This window comes from Stegodyphus dumicola, chromosome 5 (assembly GCF_044657685.1).
Source record: "Stegodyphus dumicola isolate Sdum_Otavi_A_Nest chromosome 5, ASM4465768v1".
Lineage (NCBI taxonomy): Eukaryota > Metazoa > Arthropoda > Arachnida > Araneae > Eresidae > Stegodyphus > Stegodyphus dumicola.
The window spans coordinates 167,810,404-167,829,124 of NC_140772.1; the positions used below are offsets into that span (position 1 = coordinate 167,810,404).

An 18,721-nucleotide genomic window follows, 5' to 3' on the forward strand; every position below is an offset into this window, starting at 1 on the left:
AACGGAGAATCCCGTGATTTCTTAGTCGAATTATTTGGATATTCAGAAATTTATCCAGTGATGTATGTGGATGTCACCTAAAGACGTTTTCCCTCTTGATGAAACCAATCTTTTCTTTCATCTCATGCCTTCAAAATGCTTAGAATCTAAAGACTGATAAAGGCTCTGACCAAATACTAATGAAATGGATTGAATTGGATCATTAAGTTACGGCAAAGCAGGGCTATCTGCCTAAAAGGAGGGATGCCTTCGGGAAGAACTTTCTAAGGGAAACCAGCTGGCATACACGTTACAATGAGAAAAAACACGAAAACGCCCATACAACCAGCCCGTTCACCGGGATTCGAACCCCGGAGCGAACTACCAGTGTTCAGCGACTTTACCACTTGGCCGTTTGTGGGAATATATGAAATGGAAGGCGTTAACTTTATTTAAAATGAATGTCAATAATACCAAGGTGTTTCGAAAAGTTGGATGCTTTTTAATATACTTGCAGAATGTCTGAAGAAAAAGAGCAAGCCATTAAGAAGAAAAAAAAATTGCATAAAATTTAGTATTTTTGTAATTTAAAACTTTTTAATCTTATGATATTTGATTCTTGCGAATTCAAAAATAAAATACTTAACTAAAATATGAATAACATTTTAAGAAACTAAATGTAGAATGATAAAATTGTGTAAAGCAATGAAAACACAATGTTAAAGCTATATAAGATATTTCTCCCGCCTACTTAGCGACCCTTCGTGGTGTAGTGGTCAGCACACTCAACGCGTAATTGAGAGGTCCGCGGTTCGATACCTGGCAAGTCGTTTGCTAATTTTTCATTTCTTCAAATTCCCCTCCCCCCCAAAAAAATCCTAATGTTTCTACACTGACGCCCGAACTGAAAGGGTGATGAATGGTTAGAATGGTCTCCTCACCCAGAATTTGGCGATTGGGTCCCCTAAAAACTCCAGTCGCCCTTTAAAAGGGGGAATATATAATATATTTCTCCTGCCTTCGAATTTCGAATATATTTCGAATATATTTCTCCTGCCTTCCTAGCGTGCCTTCGTGGTGTAGTGGTCAGCGCGTAAACGAGAGGCCCGTGGTTCGAGTCCCGGCGAGAGCACTGCACATTTTTCACGTCTCTCAGCATCAAAAATCCTAAATGTCTCTACAAGTTATTTCTGATAACCTCTTATAACTTTCTATGGGCAATTCGCAAGCATTTGCACTCAAGATGGAGAAATTCAGTGTATCATATCTAAAGTGACTTTTTTTTTTTTTTTTTACTCCCTGTGTTGAAGTGTGTTTGATTTTGAAGATTAAAATTTTGAACTTCCAACACTGTTTTATATGTGGCAGCTCCGAATATTATTTACTTTTAAGGTGCTTTTAATTTATATCTAAAATTTTTCTGTTTTATTAATTATTTGATTTCATTATTAGTTTTTGCATCAACTAGTATTTGGCAACAGCGAGCTTTAAAAGTACTTTGCTATTTTTATTCAGTTGGTTTTTAATGCTATGAAGGATAATATATGTAGGAATCAAATAGTCAAGCTAAAATAAATTCTTTAGTATGAAATTTATTGGATTCATCGTAATTTATATTTTAGAAGATTTCATTACTTTATTGAAATCCTTTCAGCTGAACTCTTGCGAGTTTAAACAAATTGCAAGCAAGTTAAATTTATTTCAGATGAAATTTTAACATAGTCCACTGACAATTTAGAAAATATTTTAATCCATAATCAACAATAAATGACATAAAATTTCAACAAATTTTTACCTTTTCGGCCAGCTGCCACTCCATTATTATAGGATATATTAAAGTTAATATATGCAGGTTGAGTCAAGAAAATGGTTACAGTGATACATATATGAATGCGTGCATTGATCGAAAAATATCCCACATGATGAAATATGTCCTAGAGTACGAGACGCATGTAAATTTTACTGTAAATTAAAAGGTAAGCTATTTTTTTTCTCATCCCTGTTCTACAAGAAGTCAATTGAAAAAACAATAACTGCACATATAAAATGAGAAAGAACAAATGAGCAGTCAAATAAGCATATTCCTTAATACAGGACAAGCACTGAACAATTCCTGATTTTGAAAGGCTGTAACTTTAATACCTAAAGAACTATCCTGCCCAAACGTTTACAGTAATATTACAAAGAAGCTACTGGTGATGCTGATCAAAATAACAAACAGTCAGTGCGTGAGCAACCTGTGATACGAATAGAGACGGTAATCTAGCTCTAACCATTCAGTATGATGCAGATGATGACAACTGCATATATATGGACCACCCAGCCAGTATAGGCTGACTGCCGTACCGATGGGCCAGGGTCTGAATGGCGAAGAAGGCATAAATGTTTGTAAGCATATAGCGTCTGTTCGGCAAGGGCGCTCTCAAAATACGCAGCGATCTGATAACCTTTTCGAGAGGTTTGTGGTAGAAGAAGAGGGATGGGAGATCCTCAGACCGCCCCGGGCCATTCTTCCTCATACTTAGGGAGGAAGCTTAGCAGTTAAGAAAGGCCCAGAGATAATATACTTACGGAAATGCATAGGTGCTGGCCTTACTTCAACCCGTACTTACACGTATCCAGTCCTGAAGATCATTGAGAGTTCTAGCAGCGAACTTTGTGTTTGTCCTTCAGGAACCCCCCGAAAGTAAAATTCACATGCAGTTAAGTCCGGTGACCATGCGAATCAATCTATCAGCATGGTTGAATGCCGTTCAAAAATTGCTTCCAAGTCTCAGTAATACAGAGAAATAGGCTTGTTTTGGAAAGCTCTAGCAACCATCAGCTTCTCTGCTGGGGAGTAAATGCTATTTTCGATGCTACTGTCCTCTAGCTGCCCAAGTCAGAGTTAACAGTTCTTAAAATAAAGATGAAATATTCTGAGTTAATTTCATCAAACTTTTCCAACAGCTCTTAATTCTATGACATCCGGAAATCAGAGACTGTTTTGTGTGTTCACCCTGTATTATGCTATCACTGAAAAACGGCATACTTTCTTTTAATCACTAACATTTTGCAAACCAGTGCTTCTGGTGTGGAAAAAAGATGCTTTATTCGGTCTACCTTTACTGCAGCTCTTAAATCTTTCGAAGTAGTCAAATTTAAACTGGTTCACGTTTCTAAAGCGAAGTTTTTAAAAATGAGAAGTGGACCAATTCTCGTAATGAAAATCGTCTTGGTACAAATTATGTTCATTATGCGAGGAGCTACTGTAAATATTACGTTCATTTTAAAAGAGGTATTAAACAAAATCATTATATGAGTCTTATATTTCAGTTATTTGATTTTGTTGTTCAACTTTGTTCATTGTTCCATTTGTTTATGAGAAGGATTAAGAGTATCTAAAACAACGGACAGAACTGAATAAGGAAGTCAAATGAAGATTTTGTTTCTTTGTTATTTAAAACGAACGCGCTGTGTTTTGGGAAATGGTGAAAAGTACACTAAATTTGAAATTCAATTTTTTAATTTCAAATAGAAGTAAATATCGGAACATAGATCATTATCCAAGATGGAACACGAAATACAACATCAGGTTCCAGTTCCAGTATAGGTGTTTGCGTATGCAGTCACCCATGCTACAAGAGATCATTGCCAATATCATTATGAATATTGATCTGACTATTTTAAAGACAGCCATTATGACTGATGACTATCATTCTGGAAATGATCTGAACCTTTCATTCTACGAATGATCATGGAACGTAAGATCAGACAGGTATGGTATACTGCGATTCTAGAGGCCGACTCTGTCTGAAGTCTAGAATGCTGCATTAAAACTACTTTAATGTAAAAAATATTCGCTTACAATACAGCTTATGGAAGGAGGGATTCCCAGTCGCGCCGATGCAGTAACATCGGTAAAGATTAGAAGTATTCGAAACGGCTAGTAATTTGAGAAATAAAGTGAATCTGCTTGGTATGATGATATTTCTTTTTTTTTTTTTATTCTTCCTTCTGAAAACTTGACTGTTCAATGGCACTATCTAGCCACAATACTGCTATCACATGATGCGATGAATAATTATAGTTCTGAGTCACCCTTTGTTCGCAAAAGTTAGCTCTCAGCTCATTTGAAATAAGGACAAAAGTCGAAGTTAAAATTTTAAATTAACACCTATACTTTTATTAGTTCATCTATACAGAAGAATTCTGTGTATCATAATTTACTTTGTATACGGAAAAGCCCTCTGTTAGAATACAAGAGCTAGCACAACTTTCTGGTATTATTAACTATTTTTCTTCCGTTAAATGGAGCAGCTAAGGGCAAATAAACTATAGCCCATCTCTTACACAGACCTACCTCCCACTAATTAGGCAAGGAGTAAATATGCTAATCCTCGTACAAGTTATTGTGAGGTTAGGTTCATAGTTAATTACTTAGCTGTTGCCTGGTGAAAACTTTTCTGTCAGAATCATATTGTAGTCTTCCGGAAGAGCCTGAAGCTTTTGGGTAAGCTTTCTACTTTCAGTGAACTTTTCATATACTGAAAAATTCTCTTCATATTGACACTAATATTGAATGTCCAGATGGAAGGCTTACATACGATAACTGCTAGCTATCTCCATTTCCTGAGATGAAGTTTGAGCAAAATACTATAGTATGAAATCATCTGAATGAAACTAACCGACTTCAGGCGAGCTGATTTTTCGCCATCGTCAAAATTCATTTAAATACCATTTCTGGGATACTTGCAATTTGAATTTCATTTACAAATTAATATGAATTACGTTTTAAATGTATTATAAGCTATTTTCTCCCTCCTTTCTGCATGTCTTCGTGGTGTAACGGTTGGAAATTCGGCAAATATTCGACAGATCCAGGTTCGAGTCTCGACGAGGGCATTGCTCATGTCTCACGTCTCCAGCATCCAAAACCTAATTGGATTTGGTTATTGGGTCCTCTAATCTCCAGTCGCCCATTAAAAGAGGAATAATTTAAAGTATTTTCTTCCTCCTTTATGCATGCCTTCGTGGTGTAACGGTAGCACATTCGGCGCGTATTCGAGAGGTCCAGGTTCGAGTCCCGGCGAGGGCATTGCTCATTTTTCGCGTCTCTCGCATAAAAAAATTCGTAATGACTCTACACTAGTTTTCTGAATTATCTTTGCATTTTGCATACTAAGGAAGAATAAAGAGCTTTTACTTAGGTTAGGCTAATTAGATAGCCTCATTTTAGAGTTTGTCCCTCTGATACAGTAAACTGTGACATTTTTTTGCGATTTGTCAGTTTAGCGGAGATTCGTACAATAAGTTTCGTCGACCTGATCTGCAGGTGAAAATTTTAAATTTCCCTCAATGTCAGCTTAGTGGAAATAACAAACTTTCTACTTCTCCAGTCAAAATTGTTTCATTTTTTTAATATATCCTTTTCAAATAACAGTCATGTATTTTATCGTCTGCAAGAAACAGCTAACATTTTGTGGCCTTTAGTTTTATGTTGGAAGTGCAAATAAAATATTTTAGTTAATAATGTTAATAGTGTTTACGATAAAACACATGTCTGTTTTAAGCAACTGTATTGTCGATAAAAACTTGCTAAGGTGGATTAAGGATAGGCTGAAATAGTTAAGCTGGGAGATAAAAGACTGAAGACTAAATCTTGATAATAACTATTTAAATATGATGCTCGTTATGATTAACTTTATCGTAATAGGGTTACGGATCCAAGAGGGTGAATAATGTTTGTGAGGTTATTGCCCCATATTTTCTTTTCAAAACTGGCTTTGAAATGATCGAATTTCCAACAGTACATTGAACATTCCTCTGTGTTAGTCTTTCTTTGAGATCAATATGGAATTCATTGCAAAAGAGTGAAATGTTTACCTTTCGGTCCCAAAGTGCTGGTGTCACAGAGAAGGAAGGAAATCAATGTTTTAAACTTCTCTACACATTTGCCGAGAAGGGCGTTAGTAGAATTTAAGGCTAACAAAGGAAACCTAAAAAGGAAGCCAGCCCTATTGGACAAGGCAAGCAGGTCATGTCGGCTGTAACTTTAAAAAGGGAAATACGCAATTTTTCTAGTAATATTATGTATATGTATCGATTCCGGTCCTAGTCGGAAGTAAGAAACTATTATTACCAGTTCTTTTTCTATTCGTTTTAAATTTACTTGTAATTACATTTTTCTGTGAACAGAATAACGTTTGTGCTAATGTAAATGAATAGGAGGTTTTAAATGCAAGGTTTAGAGTACTTTTATTCATATTTTATTAACGGAACTAAATAAATTTAAAATAAACTTCCTAATCATTGCGTTTGCGTTTCTGGTTAAGAAAACAGAGTAAATGAACTTTAAAATATGCAAAAGAACATGAGTTGGAATTACACGTTATACACTTGATAATATAGCTTACTGAAAATGTCCGCAATATTTTCTACCATTTGTATTTCTCAAACATCATTCATTTTGTCACTGTTATAAAGCTTTTAAACTTGGCTGATATTTTAAACGTATGAAAAAAATTTTACTTCATCAGGAAATTTTCAAAATGATGTATTATGTTTGAAACTATCTCAAGGTTTTCAGATAGTTTCAAGCGTATATTTATGTCAGCTATCTATCACCAATTTATGTTTGAAGTTTTAACAAGTGAGATTATCAAAGAGTTATAAAATTAATTCTTAGGATTTGTTATAATCATGGTACCATTACTTTGAAAGGTGTTTGAAAATATTTTAGTGTGATCAATTATTGATTTCATCTGATATTAAATGTTATAAAATTTCCTCCTTTTGAGAGAAGATTAGAGAATTATGTTATACTAATGGTTACGCAGTCAGTCCAACTATGTATATTAAGCTCTCAGTTCAGATAAATTAAACCAAAATGAATTAAAATTGTATTTAGTCGATTAAAAACAATCTTTAATAAAGTTGTTGTAATGAGAGATAAATTCGTAATGTAAAAATAGAAATATCTTGAAAATAAATATAGGGAAAGTTTATATGAACTACATCACGACTATGAGATAATTTTAAAGAATAACAGGTGCGATAATTTAGAGACGCCATACATAAAAATAACTACTTTCAATTCGATTAAATTTCTCTTCGGCACTTTTTATCCCGCCATTGTTAACAATGGGATTGCCATAAAATATTGAAATTTCAAATCCTTTTGCAGCTCCTTTAATTAAGAACGAGTTATTCGTTAAATCTGCTGACACTATTAAACAGCTAATAATAAGGACTAATGCTATTTAAGTGTACTAATTTAACTGCCGATAATAAGGACTAATGGGTGTGCCTTTGCTAAATAATGACTGTCAACCAACAACGTCTGAAATTTTAGTTTTCTTTTTAATATGTTAATTTTTATCACGTAAATTACTTATGTTAATTAAATGTCTCATTGTCCTCACTACAAGCCAGTATAAAATATAAGAGGACCTAAAATTTTAAAACTATTTTCGAGAAATGGAGGAAAGTTACGTTAAGCAAATATTCTTTAATTTTAAAAATAAAGAAGTGAAAAGTAAGTTTACACTGTATTAAATTACGAATGGATTAAATTTTTAGAAGGACATTTCGAAGGAAAACATCGTCTTATATTCCGGTCAATATGATGTCTGGATTAGATAAACTTGTATAATGCAAATGAATTAACAAATGTAAAATATTTTGAATCATATTTTCTAGTAATCTGCAAATTAAAAAGATGTATTCGCTATTTTAGATTTCCTGCTCAGAATGAAGCTTGTGCTATATTTTGTAATAGTGCTTCTTTCCAATGCGGCTTTGACTATCGAAGGTGAGTAAAACTGTTGTTTTAATTATTGTATTTGATTACATCAATTATTGCAGTCAAGTACAACAGAGTTATCTACCTTAGGAATGATGTCATCGGGAAGACTTTCTAACAAAAACCAAATTTAAATTACTTCACGGATAAAACTACTAAGGTAAATACAGCCAGCTTTTTCAGTTGTTAAGAAAAAAAGAATGAACTACCAGCGTACAATGATATTATTTACGTGTCTTTTAAGGTGCTATGTTCCTCTATTTCATAGTTGAAAATTTTGAAAAAAGTTGATCAATAAAATTCCAGAATTCATATTATTGCTTAATGAATAAATAATAATCGAATATAAAAATAATAACTTGCAGTTTGAAAATTTCAGATTACAGTCTAACACTTTAGATATGATTTAGATGCTTAATTTTTTTTAAATTAAATTATATATATATATATATAATAAAATGTCGAAAAACATAAATAATTTAATTATACAAATATTCAGCTTTTCTTTTAAAATACATAATACCAAATGATACCAAATGATAAAACCAAATGATAAAACTAATTTCTAATTTTCTGTTACCAAATGATAAAAATTATTTCTAATTTTGAAAAATTAAAACTCGACTCAAAAGGAATTTCAATATTAAAAGCTTCAGAAAAAAAGACATTTTCGATTTTTTCGTTCTGTTTGGTTCGCTGATTCATCTACAAATTCTAAACTGCATTTTTCATGTCTATAAAATGCGACTAGTGTTTTATATTAGATTTATGTATAACATATGTATTTTGACACAAAATCGAATTGTTTCTGAAATAACATAGCAATTTATTTTTTCATAGTTCTATTACATGCATCACTTAAGCATAAATATCAATACAAGTCCCTTCCGAGATATTATCGTTTAAGACTTGGAGCTGATTTTCAGATTGGCGTCCAAAACACTTGAAAATATTCTAATTTACGTTAACTCATATATTCTTTTTTAAAAATCTTTTCAGTAAAAAACTAATTGCTAAAATCTTGCAGAATTCAAAAATTCGTGTTAACAAATCTCTGTTTTAAACATAAAAATTCTGTAACTATCAGAAAACATAATCGGCTGCCATATCGAAGTTTAAGATTTTTAGCTTAAAAACGTTTTAGTGCGAGTGAAAAATATGTAAACACTCGTGAAACGTAAGTTTTCAAGCAAGTCAGAATAGCTTTCATTAATTGATCGATTTTTTAAAGTTGTATTTGAAGTTTAGTGAGTTGATAGTTAAACTTCGTAAAGCAACAATTTTCCGTTTGGCGTATGTTTTAATAAAACATACCCGCACAGAATACAAACGGTTAAAGCATAAGGCAAAAGGAAGGTTGTTGTTTTGCTCAATTTTATGTTGTACTTTGGCATGTTTCTTTTCTCTTTTGATTTAATAGTTATCGGTATAGCCTTTGTATATGCATTGTTTAAAACCGTGCAAAACTGTGCAATAAAATCTACAATGCATATGGAGTTCACTGAGATAATTTTTCTGAGAAGAACAGTATTGAAAGTAATCAGTATTGCTCAGAAAATAATTAAAAATCATTTAACTCACAATCTGAAAATTTCAAAATAACAACTCAAAATGAGTTAACTATTTATAATATTTTAAATTAAAAAAATTAAATTATAATTATATCATACAAATACTTCGTTTATCTTTTGAACGAAAAATATCTAATATTGTCAATTCATAAAAACAATCCTTTACTATTGTATAAAAGTTAACTCAGCTTAAGGTCAGCTTAAGGAATTTCAGCTTAAGGTCTGTAATAAATTATTACTTCAGAACTTTATCATTACCTTTGGATTTGATTTTGGATGTAGCCGCTTGTATACAAAAGAATTACAATTAGAGATTTCGCAATCGACAAATAAAGATTTTTTACGTACCAGCATTAGAAATAATTGTTAAGGCTTTAAATTATACTTCATATCTCCTGTTTATGGTATAATAATGTATTTGTTACAAAGCGTTGTTCAGAAGTACAGATAAATTAATTTATTAAATGATTCAGATTTCTGCGCAGATAAAGAATGTATCTGCATGGAATATCAGAGATGGAGCTAGGGATTTCGGTGCTAAACCCTGTGAATTAAAAAGAAAAAGAAGCCTTTTAGCAGTTTATAATTTTTACTTTATTTCAGTGTTAAATAATATTTTGTAGGAATATTTAAGCATTAAAATTATATTTAAAGAAACTTATTGCTTAAATATTTGTGGAATATTTTGTCTATTTTTTTAGCTCTAAAAAATCACCTGGAGAATTTTTATTTTTGAATCCTTACAGATTTATAAGCATGTTTGCGAGTAATCGTACCTACAAATTGACGTCTAATTATGAATTTTAAATCCAAAATTTTAAATAAATAAAGAAATAATTTTGAATTCGAAAATGATGATTCAATTGTTAGTAACATAAACATGTAAAAGTAAAAATATCTTAAATAGAATCGTCAAGTTATAAATCATTAAGTTACTAAATATCTTTAACTGGGTAATGCCACAAGCCCTGCTATATCAATTAGAAAAAACTGAGTCGGGCACTAGACGTTTTAGGCTTTGGTCGCTACAAAGGCAGAAGTGGTGGTCGTTTTATTATGGAGGCATTTAATAGGCGACCACCATTACATCCTATGAAGGGGCACATAATTTACATCCATGCTTTCTCCGGGTTTCGAGCTTGAGTCCCTCGGTTCGGCAGTCAGTGTCACTAACGCTTTCTCGCTTGGGCGGCTTCAATATATATATACAATACTCGTACTTTATGATTTAATCGTTTGCTGGTAATGATATTATAATATGTTAATTGATACAGAGCCAGATTATCAAAAGATACATATGTAATTTTTTTATTTTAATTAAAATGAGTTTATCATGTTGTACTTTTCAATTAAAATTATCGTAATTCATAATTTCAGTCATGCGCCATAAATTTTTCCTTTTACTCTCTATAAAATTTATGTATGGGTAAAAATGCTTCAATTTTTTATGAAGTATCTAATGGCTGAATCTGATACATTCTGCAAAAGAGTTGCCCAAAGATTTAGTAAAGAAAAGAATAATAATGTTTCTATTAGTTTCCTTGCCCCTTTATTACTAAATTTAGAGTTACCTTTTGAATCAACCAGAAAAAAAAAAAAAAAAAAAAAACTGTTTCTTATCACCTTATTAGATGTCGCTAAATGTTCATATTGGGCCAAATTCTAGCAACCACGTACATGACCATTGTTCAGGCAACAATGCTTATAACAGTAGTTCGGTGAAAGCAACATCACCATTTTCCTATGTGCTCTTTTTGTCATATTCCAAGTTTCAAAGTCTTTGTGAAATTTGCCAGCAATGGAAGAAACTGCCATAACGTTTCTGCAGGAATGCAGAATTCTAACACAAAGTCCATAAAGGGAACAACCACGAGAAGCGTTTGGTAGATAGCGGGTATTACGGGGTTTGCGCGATGTCGAGTCTCTGCAATTCTCTGATTTTATTTAAGCGATAGCAATTCGGGGAGAAGTATAGCTCAAATACTTGGGGAGAAGTATAGCTCAAAAACATCGCTGAAAGATTTTTAGATGAAAATAAAGTATTTTATTTAATTTATTACGTAATACTTAATTAATTAATACTTAATTAATTAATGTTTAAAATTTGTATTTTAAATTATTAAAGTATATTTTCTTTTTGTGTGTTGATAATGTGACTTATGATAAATAGCTGCAGTAGGAGAATCTTTTCAAAAATATTCGAGAAAACTACCAACCTGCACTCGATGACTAACTTTTACCATTACAGTCGTCCTGTTACCTAAAAATTGCTAGATTGGGTGAAGGTGGTTGCTTTAATACGTAAGTAACCAAAACAAGTATGTAGACGGAACTTGAAATATATATATGTTACTGAAAATTTTATCATTGCCTTTGGATTCAATTTTAGATGCAGTCGCTAGTATACAAAAGAAAATTACAAATTTTGCAATCGATTGATAAAGAGTTTTAGGTATAACATTCATTAGACATAATTAATCTTGTTTGATGCAAATTTTGTTTGATTTATTGTGATGAGCATTATTTCAGCATTGCGTTATTAATAGCGTTTTAATTAATATCTGGAAAGTGATCTAAAGAGTGGTATATCGAGCAATGTTATAATAAGGGATATTATAAATACATCTAAATACAATATTTTAAAAGTGTAATTTTCACGAAAATAGATAAAAAATGTACAACCCACGATACCTCAAAAGTGTAACTTTCAGGAAAAAACACTTTTTACTATGTCACGTTGCTTTTGGAAATAGAGAATGTGCAACTATATGATTTTAACATCTATTTTGTTTACGTTATGACCTTTTGTGAGCGTATATTATTTAGTTTTTCCTTTTAGAATATGTTATTTCGTATAAGGAAAGGAAATTGTGACGTCAGTCCTTTGACTTGTAAATGTTGTTTCACCTGCCTCGAAATATTTTGTAAACCCTCCTCTCCAGTGCTACTAAACCTTGAAATTAATTTCTCTGCACCTATGTGGCGAACTTTTTAGGCATTGCTGTGTTCTGATATCGGATTGAATATGAGTATGGCAGTCATAATAATTGAACTCATATTAAGTAAATAAACAGTACAAAATAAATCAATCACAAAAGGGAAATTTAATTCAAAAATAATACAAATTAAAAAAATAAGGTGTGAATGTTTTGGAAGTAATTGAAAAAAAATCATAAAACATACACGCATATATTACACGAGTATCAAATAAATAAATGTACATGATTTGATTTTTATTAACACATACCTTTACTCATTCTTCTCGTGTATAGCGGACTGAACATAATGAATACTGAAGAATTTCGGTACGAATCAATAGCATGAGTGCAGCTTAAAAGAATTGCATCTAAAATCTTTAATTTACAAATAACACTCAAGGAAGGATTTGCCTTTTAAAAACCGCAGAAGGATATAAAAATATAAAAGGATTCTGTATCCGTTATATACCATGTAAAGCTAGAAAAATCTGTGATTAATTAAAAAACATAAATTAGATGTATCATGAATTAAATACATCTTAATATAAATCAAACAGATTAATAAAATGTTAATAAGAACTGTGTTTAACTGTGTTTATTCCTTTTAAATCGCTTAGTTTATTCATCAGTAAGAGACAGATTGAATTTACAGACAGAGATAAAAACAACAGATTATATAAAACCTAATGTTACAAATGAAGATCGCAATCAAATTTGGCAGCACATAATTCATAAACTCTTCAGAAGCTGGATAGTGTGAAAACAATAAAGAGCGGAAAGCCATATGATGCAAGTATACAGTTATACAAAATAAAACATTTACTAGAGAAAATATTATTTTGTAAATACTTCACACAGTTATTGAAAGTGTGTGTAGTTGTTAGACATGATTTAATTCAGAAGTCCAACAACAAAAATCAGCGTTATATTTTCAAAATTTCACAGGACTAGTTTCGATAAAACCACTTGCGGTTTTGCAGCTGAGGATGGTGGTTCGGTAAAACCATCCAAACTAGTCCTGTGAAATTTTGAAAATATAAACGCTGATTTTTGTTGTTTGACTTCTGAATTAGTATTTGTTCGGCGTGTTATTGTGTCTTAATTTTAGACATGATATTGTCAAGTCCACAAGTTAATAAATGAATATAACAGCATTCATTTTTTGATGACCATTCCATATAGTGCGACAACTTGGCCATTAAGAACGACTAAGAGGTGGCATTACAGCTTTACCTGGCCATATGAATTCGATGGCAAAAAATTTATTATTGAGATAAGCAAAAAAATTGGATAGTTGAAAGAAAAACGTAAGTTCATTGCCGCAATTCGGTCTAATAGTTTCTTTTGACAATATTAGCTTTTGCCTGTCAGTGGCTGAGGGGTAAATTCGTTTACCACTGCTAGTCGGACTCGTGCTCAAACCCCGACGAACGTGTTACTACATGGAAAGTTTTCTTGCTTTCCTCTTGTGTGATGTAAATATGAGCAGTTTCTCCTAAAATACCTTTCACGAAGGCACATCTCCGTTACCTTCGTGCGCTTTGCTGTAATATAATCTAATCCAGTCGAATCCCAGATACCCTTCGAAAGTGAGAAGCTGTTATGCAGAACAATTTACTATTTTGTAAAGTTAATAATTTACAATTTATTATGTTTAGTAATACTGAACTGTAAAGAGATGGCTGGATTACTTCACGTAATTCCAGTGCATATCGGGAGTAAAATTTTCCTTTGTTTCAAACCGTGTGATCGTATACCAATAATGTAGGGATATCATAAAGATAGGAAATACTTCAAATCAGTAGAAAAACACATAAAATATTACTAGATTATTTTGTATACTTACTTGTACGAAAAAAACTTCTAACTCTTCCTCACATGGAGTCAAGTTTCTCGATACGGTATGTTACATATCTAAAAACGTGTGATAGTGTCGAGTATCGCATCACAAGCTAAAATTCAATGACCTTATATAAAAATGTTATTGAATACTATCAAAATTTATTTTTTACTATAAAATACTATATTATACTATAAAATTAATTAGTTGTTGTATTATAATATTATACTATAAAAATTATTTTGATGCTGAGTTAAAATGCATGTATATTTATGGTCTTCAAATTTGGTTTTAAGAGATAATTTATCTAAATATTTTCTAAGAAATGCAATTTTCAAATAAAATTTTATTTTTCAGGAGACAAAAATGTAACTACAAATTCTCTGTTGCCTGTTGCTCGACGCCGTGCTAAAAGACAAGACAACCTTATTTATGATTATCCGGAATCTCTAGGTGCTTATGATTATCCAGCCTATGGCAATAATGCACTGACACCACTTAGTATAGCGGGAGGTGCCGGAGCCGCAGGAATCGCTGTCAAGGCCTTGAAGACAAAAATTGCGCTCAAAACTCTCAAATTACTGACACTGCCGATCGGCCTGGCTCTACTTGGAGGCTTAGCCGCTAGTATCATGCCTCCTACCAGCATAGGAGAAATTACTTTACCCTTCCAGGTGAGAATCATCTATTCATTATTTACTTATAGAAATGAATAGTTTGAATTTAGAAATTAATACCTTCCAGTTATTTTTTCAGTAATTACAAAGTTTATTCTAATTAAAACTTATTTAGTTGCACATTTGTTGTTATTACTAGCATGGAAATTCAGAATGTCGTAATATTTTATTTATGTCTAAAGAATATTGTTGGCTCTAGTGCTTTGTCTTGTGCTATTGTCGCGAACTTCAAAAAGCGGCATAAAGAAAGGCAGTTTTGATATTAGGCATGGTAAATTTAATACAGTCTTGGTGGAAACCGATGAATTATATTGATTGGAAATCAAATTTAAGCGACTTGGTAATGGTTGATAAAAGTCGACTTGTAACTTCTTTCCGTTACTTGTGGTCATACAAAGTCCAATATATTTCAATATCCAGGCATTATGAAGGGATTGTTAAAATAAGTATCTTTTTATTTAATTATCCTAAATACAATTCCTAATTTTAAGATTTCTATTTACTAATTTTAATTTCCTATTTCCTAATTTACAGTTCCTAATTTCAAGACTTTTGAATACAATTCCTAATTTTAAGAATATACGTGATCATTAATATTGACTAAGTGGTTGTGAATGAAATAGGGTGTATGGGCTTTTATAAAGAATTTATAGCTTTAATCTTTAAAGCTCTAGACAGAAAGAAAGAACCTTAGGAGTCAACAGCATCTTCAGAATTCAAGTAGCATTGCCGGTACAGGCGGTATACTAAGAAAACAATAACAATGATATAAATCAGATGATACCATTATGGATATTTTACAGTAAATCAGACAATGTTAACTGTGACAGATTTTTATAAATTTGAAAATGCTGTTATTCTGAAAAGTGAATGCACTTACGGTCAGTCAGGACAAAATAATGATTTTGAATAAGCTTTTTATAGATGTAAGACATTTCAGGCACGTTCAAGTAGTCAAGTCAGTCAGGACAAAATAATGATTTTGAATAAGCTTTATTATAGATGTAAGACATTTCAGGCACATTCAAGTAGATGCTATCATTAGATTCTGAAGGTCTTAAAAATATCGAAAATAATATTGCTATAGAGCTTGCTGTATTTATAAGGTATTTCTCCCGCCTTCTTAGCATGTCTTCGTGGTATAGTAGTCAGCACGCTCGGTGCATAAACAAGAGGTCTGTAGTTCGAGTACCGGAGAGGGCATTGCTCATATTTCTCAACTCCTGCTTAAAAAAATCGTAATATCTCTACAGTGGCGCCCGAACTAAAAGGGTAGTGGATGATGATTTTCCACGACCAAGATTTGGCGATTGGGTTGCCTAATCCTCAGTCTCCCTTTAAAAAGGGGAGTATATAAGGTATTTCTTCCGCCTTCTTAGCGTGCTTTCGTGGTATAGTGCTTAGTGCTTTCGGGGCGTAAACGAGAGGTCCGTGGTTCGAGTCCCGGCAAGAGCACTGCATATTTTTCACGTCTCTCATCATCAAAAATCCTAATGTCTCTACATGTTATTTCTGTTAACCTCTTATGGCTTTCTATTGATTCATTCATCTATACTAATTTCTCAAAACGTACCATATGAACAAAATTATAATGACTGCTCACTATCGACATAGCAGAAATGTTTAGTTTTTAATTCACGCCCAATTACAAATAAGGAGAGTAAAATCGTTTTTTCGAAATATATTCATTATTAACGTATCTCTCTTTGAGCTGTAAGATAAGAATCGATAGCTTAAATAGCTGCCATAGCATACGATTTGGATTTGAAACATAAAGCAATATTTGTGAGTGATCTTCAAGATGAATCAAGATTTGCTCTAGAATCATAGAATAAGAGCTTGAAGATATAGAAGGAAATGCGATCTTATCCAGCCTGATAATATGGTTAACTTCCCGTTTTAATGGTAACATTGCGATGACATAGGCTGTATTTTTTGGGATATGTCACCAATGTATGGGTAATAATGGGGATACTATTAAAAGCAAGCAGAATTAAGTTGTCGAACCTTTTGTGAGATTAAGTCTAGCAGTAGTGGCTTATCTGATGGAAGATAACACTTATCCTCACTGTGCTGAACAGTTGGCAGATCTGCGCTTCGAAAATGAGGTTATTTTCCTGTCTAGCATATTTTCTGGACTTCAGTGTCAATGACAATTCTTAGGTGATGCTGGAAGTGTTACTCGTAGAGTAATTGTACGGATAAAGTATATTGTTGCAATGCTTGTGTTAAAGGTATAGTAGAGCATATCGCATATTAAGTTTCATTTGTATAACTTATAAGATATTTTTCTCAATGGACTGTTACGAATTGATAGCTCCCGCCGTTAGGTGGCGCTCCGAACGTCCTTTGATGTTATTCGATAATTTAACTTTTTCTTTAAAGAGTGAAGGTATTAAGCCTATAGTAAAGAATTCTTCTGCCTAAGAATAATGTTTGTAACCATTGTATTATATGTAAATAAATTTGTGCATGTTAATATCAAACGAAATAATCTCTAGCCTTTGGATTTAGTACTCGATGAATGATAATGTAATCATGAAATGAATGGTAATGAAAATAGTTACTGCATGGACTAAGTGTGAAGTAAGCGTTTAAGACATGATGTAAAAATGAATGTAATGTACATAAATATACATAAATATTTATTTAATCTTATTGATATAATTGGAAATAAAATATTGATGATCTTCTGTGAGTTTTGTAGTCTATTAATGCGCAAAAAGATTTTGGTGTATTTTGAATTTATTACCACTTTTGTAAGGCAGTGCATGTACTTATTTATTATAAGACATAAAGCAAATATGCTTTTTTTTTTTTTTTTTTTTTTTTTTTTTTGCAAGGCAGTGCATATACTTATGTATATTATTAATGTATGCTTTCTTTTAACAGGGAAAGAGGAAGAAAAGAGATACTTTTTCTTTTAAAGGTGGAAATTTTCCTGTGGGAAAAATGTACATTTAGCAGGCAACCATCCTACACCAGAAAACTGCACTGCAGCTTTCTAAACCAGTCTCCAAAGAAATTTTCATGTTCCCAAATTTGATGAAGAAGTTTGAGACTAACATCTTAGCAATATTTTCTCTGCTTATTCTATGTAATGAATAATTAATATAATCTGAACAATGAACTATTTATTTTCCCTAAAATAAGTCAATAAAATGTCATTAAAATACAGCAAATGAATCATTGTTTTATACATAACATTTTACATTAAAACTAAAAGGCTGGAAACGTAATTGATATTTAAAAATCATTGAATTTTCGTGTTAGAAAATATATAGCATTTAACTAACAGAAAATCATTTTGAAATTTGAGCTGAGTTATTGTTATAAGTAATGTTATAGTAAACAAAGTAAACTTGAAAAGAATAAAAGTATCTAAATCCAGCATTTTCTCAATAATTCTTCCAAATTCCTTATAAAAGATTAACAATATTAACTTCTTACTTTTTATTCTAAATATTTATTAGATTACAACACATGAACCTGAACTCAAAATGATATTTTATGCTAAATGACTTTATTTTCAAGCAATTCTTTGTTTTTGCAGACTTAATCATTAACAAAGTATCACGGTCTGTCTCTCATATGGTTATTGTTCCGTTGTCTGATGATATCCTATTGAAATTTTGAACGCCCAAGAGAATTGGATATTTCAACTTTGCAGATGGATACGACATAATTCTCACGCATGTAAAAATACATTATAGATAAAAAAATTCTGCCTCATAATGCTAGAAAAAGGATTAAAACCCAAATGCGCCAAGCCACAAGAATTTAAAACATTGCAAGTGACTTTTGATTCACTTGGGTAATACGTGCTTTGTTAAAATGATCAGTTGGAAAAATCTGAGTATATTCTGAATGACAGCTTTTCGTTTTGGTTTGAG

General features: G+C 31.9%; 1 protein-coding gene across 2 annotated transcripts; it reads left to right on the plus strand.

The window, feature by feature from the left end:
• Positions 1–5,945: 5,945 nt before the first annotated feature.
• On the plus strand, positions 5,946–18,004 carry LOC146997325 (uncharacterized). 2 transcript variants are annotated; one of them, XM_085816369.1, is made up of 4 exons: positions 5,946–6,082; positions 7,697–7,771; positions 14,509–14,825; positions 17,721–18,004. In XM_085816369.1, exons 2-4 carry the CDS (start codon positions 7,711–7,713, stop codon positions 17,790–17,792), a joined length of 450 nt encoding a protein of 149 aa, XP_085672495.1. In that variant the 5' UTR covers positions 5,946–6,082; positions 7,697–7,710; the 3' UTR covers positions 17,793–18,004. The 2 variants fall into 2 exon arrangements, with proteins under 2 accessions (XP_085672495.1, XP_085672494.1); XM_085816368.1 differs by lacking the exon at positions 5,946–6,082 and adding an exon at positions 6,132–6,203.
• Positions 18,005–18,721: the final 717 nt, after the last annotated feature.

Excerpts from the sequence above, each read along its gene's own strand:
- LOC146997325 (XM_085816368.1), top strand. Across the intron at positions 7,772-14,508 it reads TGCGGCTTTGACTATCGAAG|GAGACAAAAATGTAACTACA; the intron begins GTGAGTAAAACT and ends TTTATTTTTCAG. Across the intron at positions 14,826-17,720 it reads AAATTACTTTACCCTTCCAG|GGAAAGAGGAAGAAAAGAGA; the intron begins GTGAGAATCATC and ends TTCTTTTAACAG.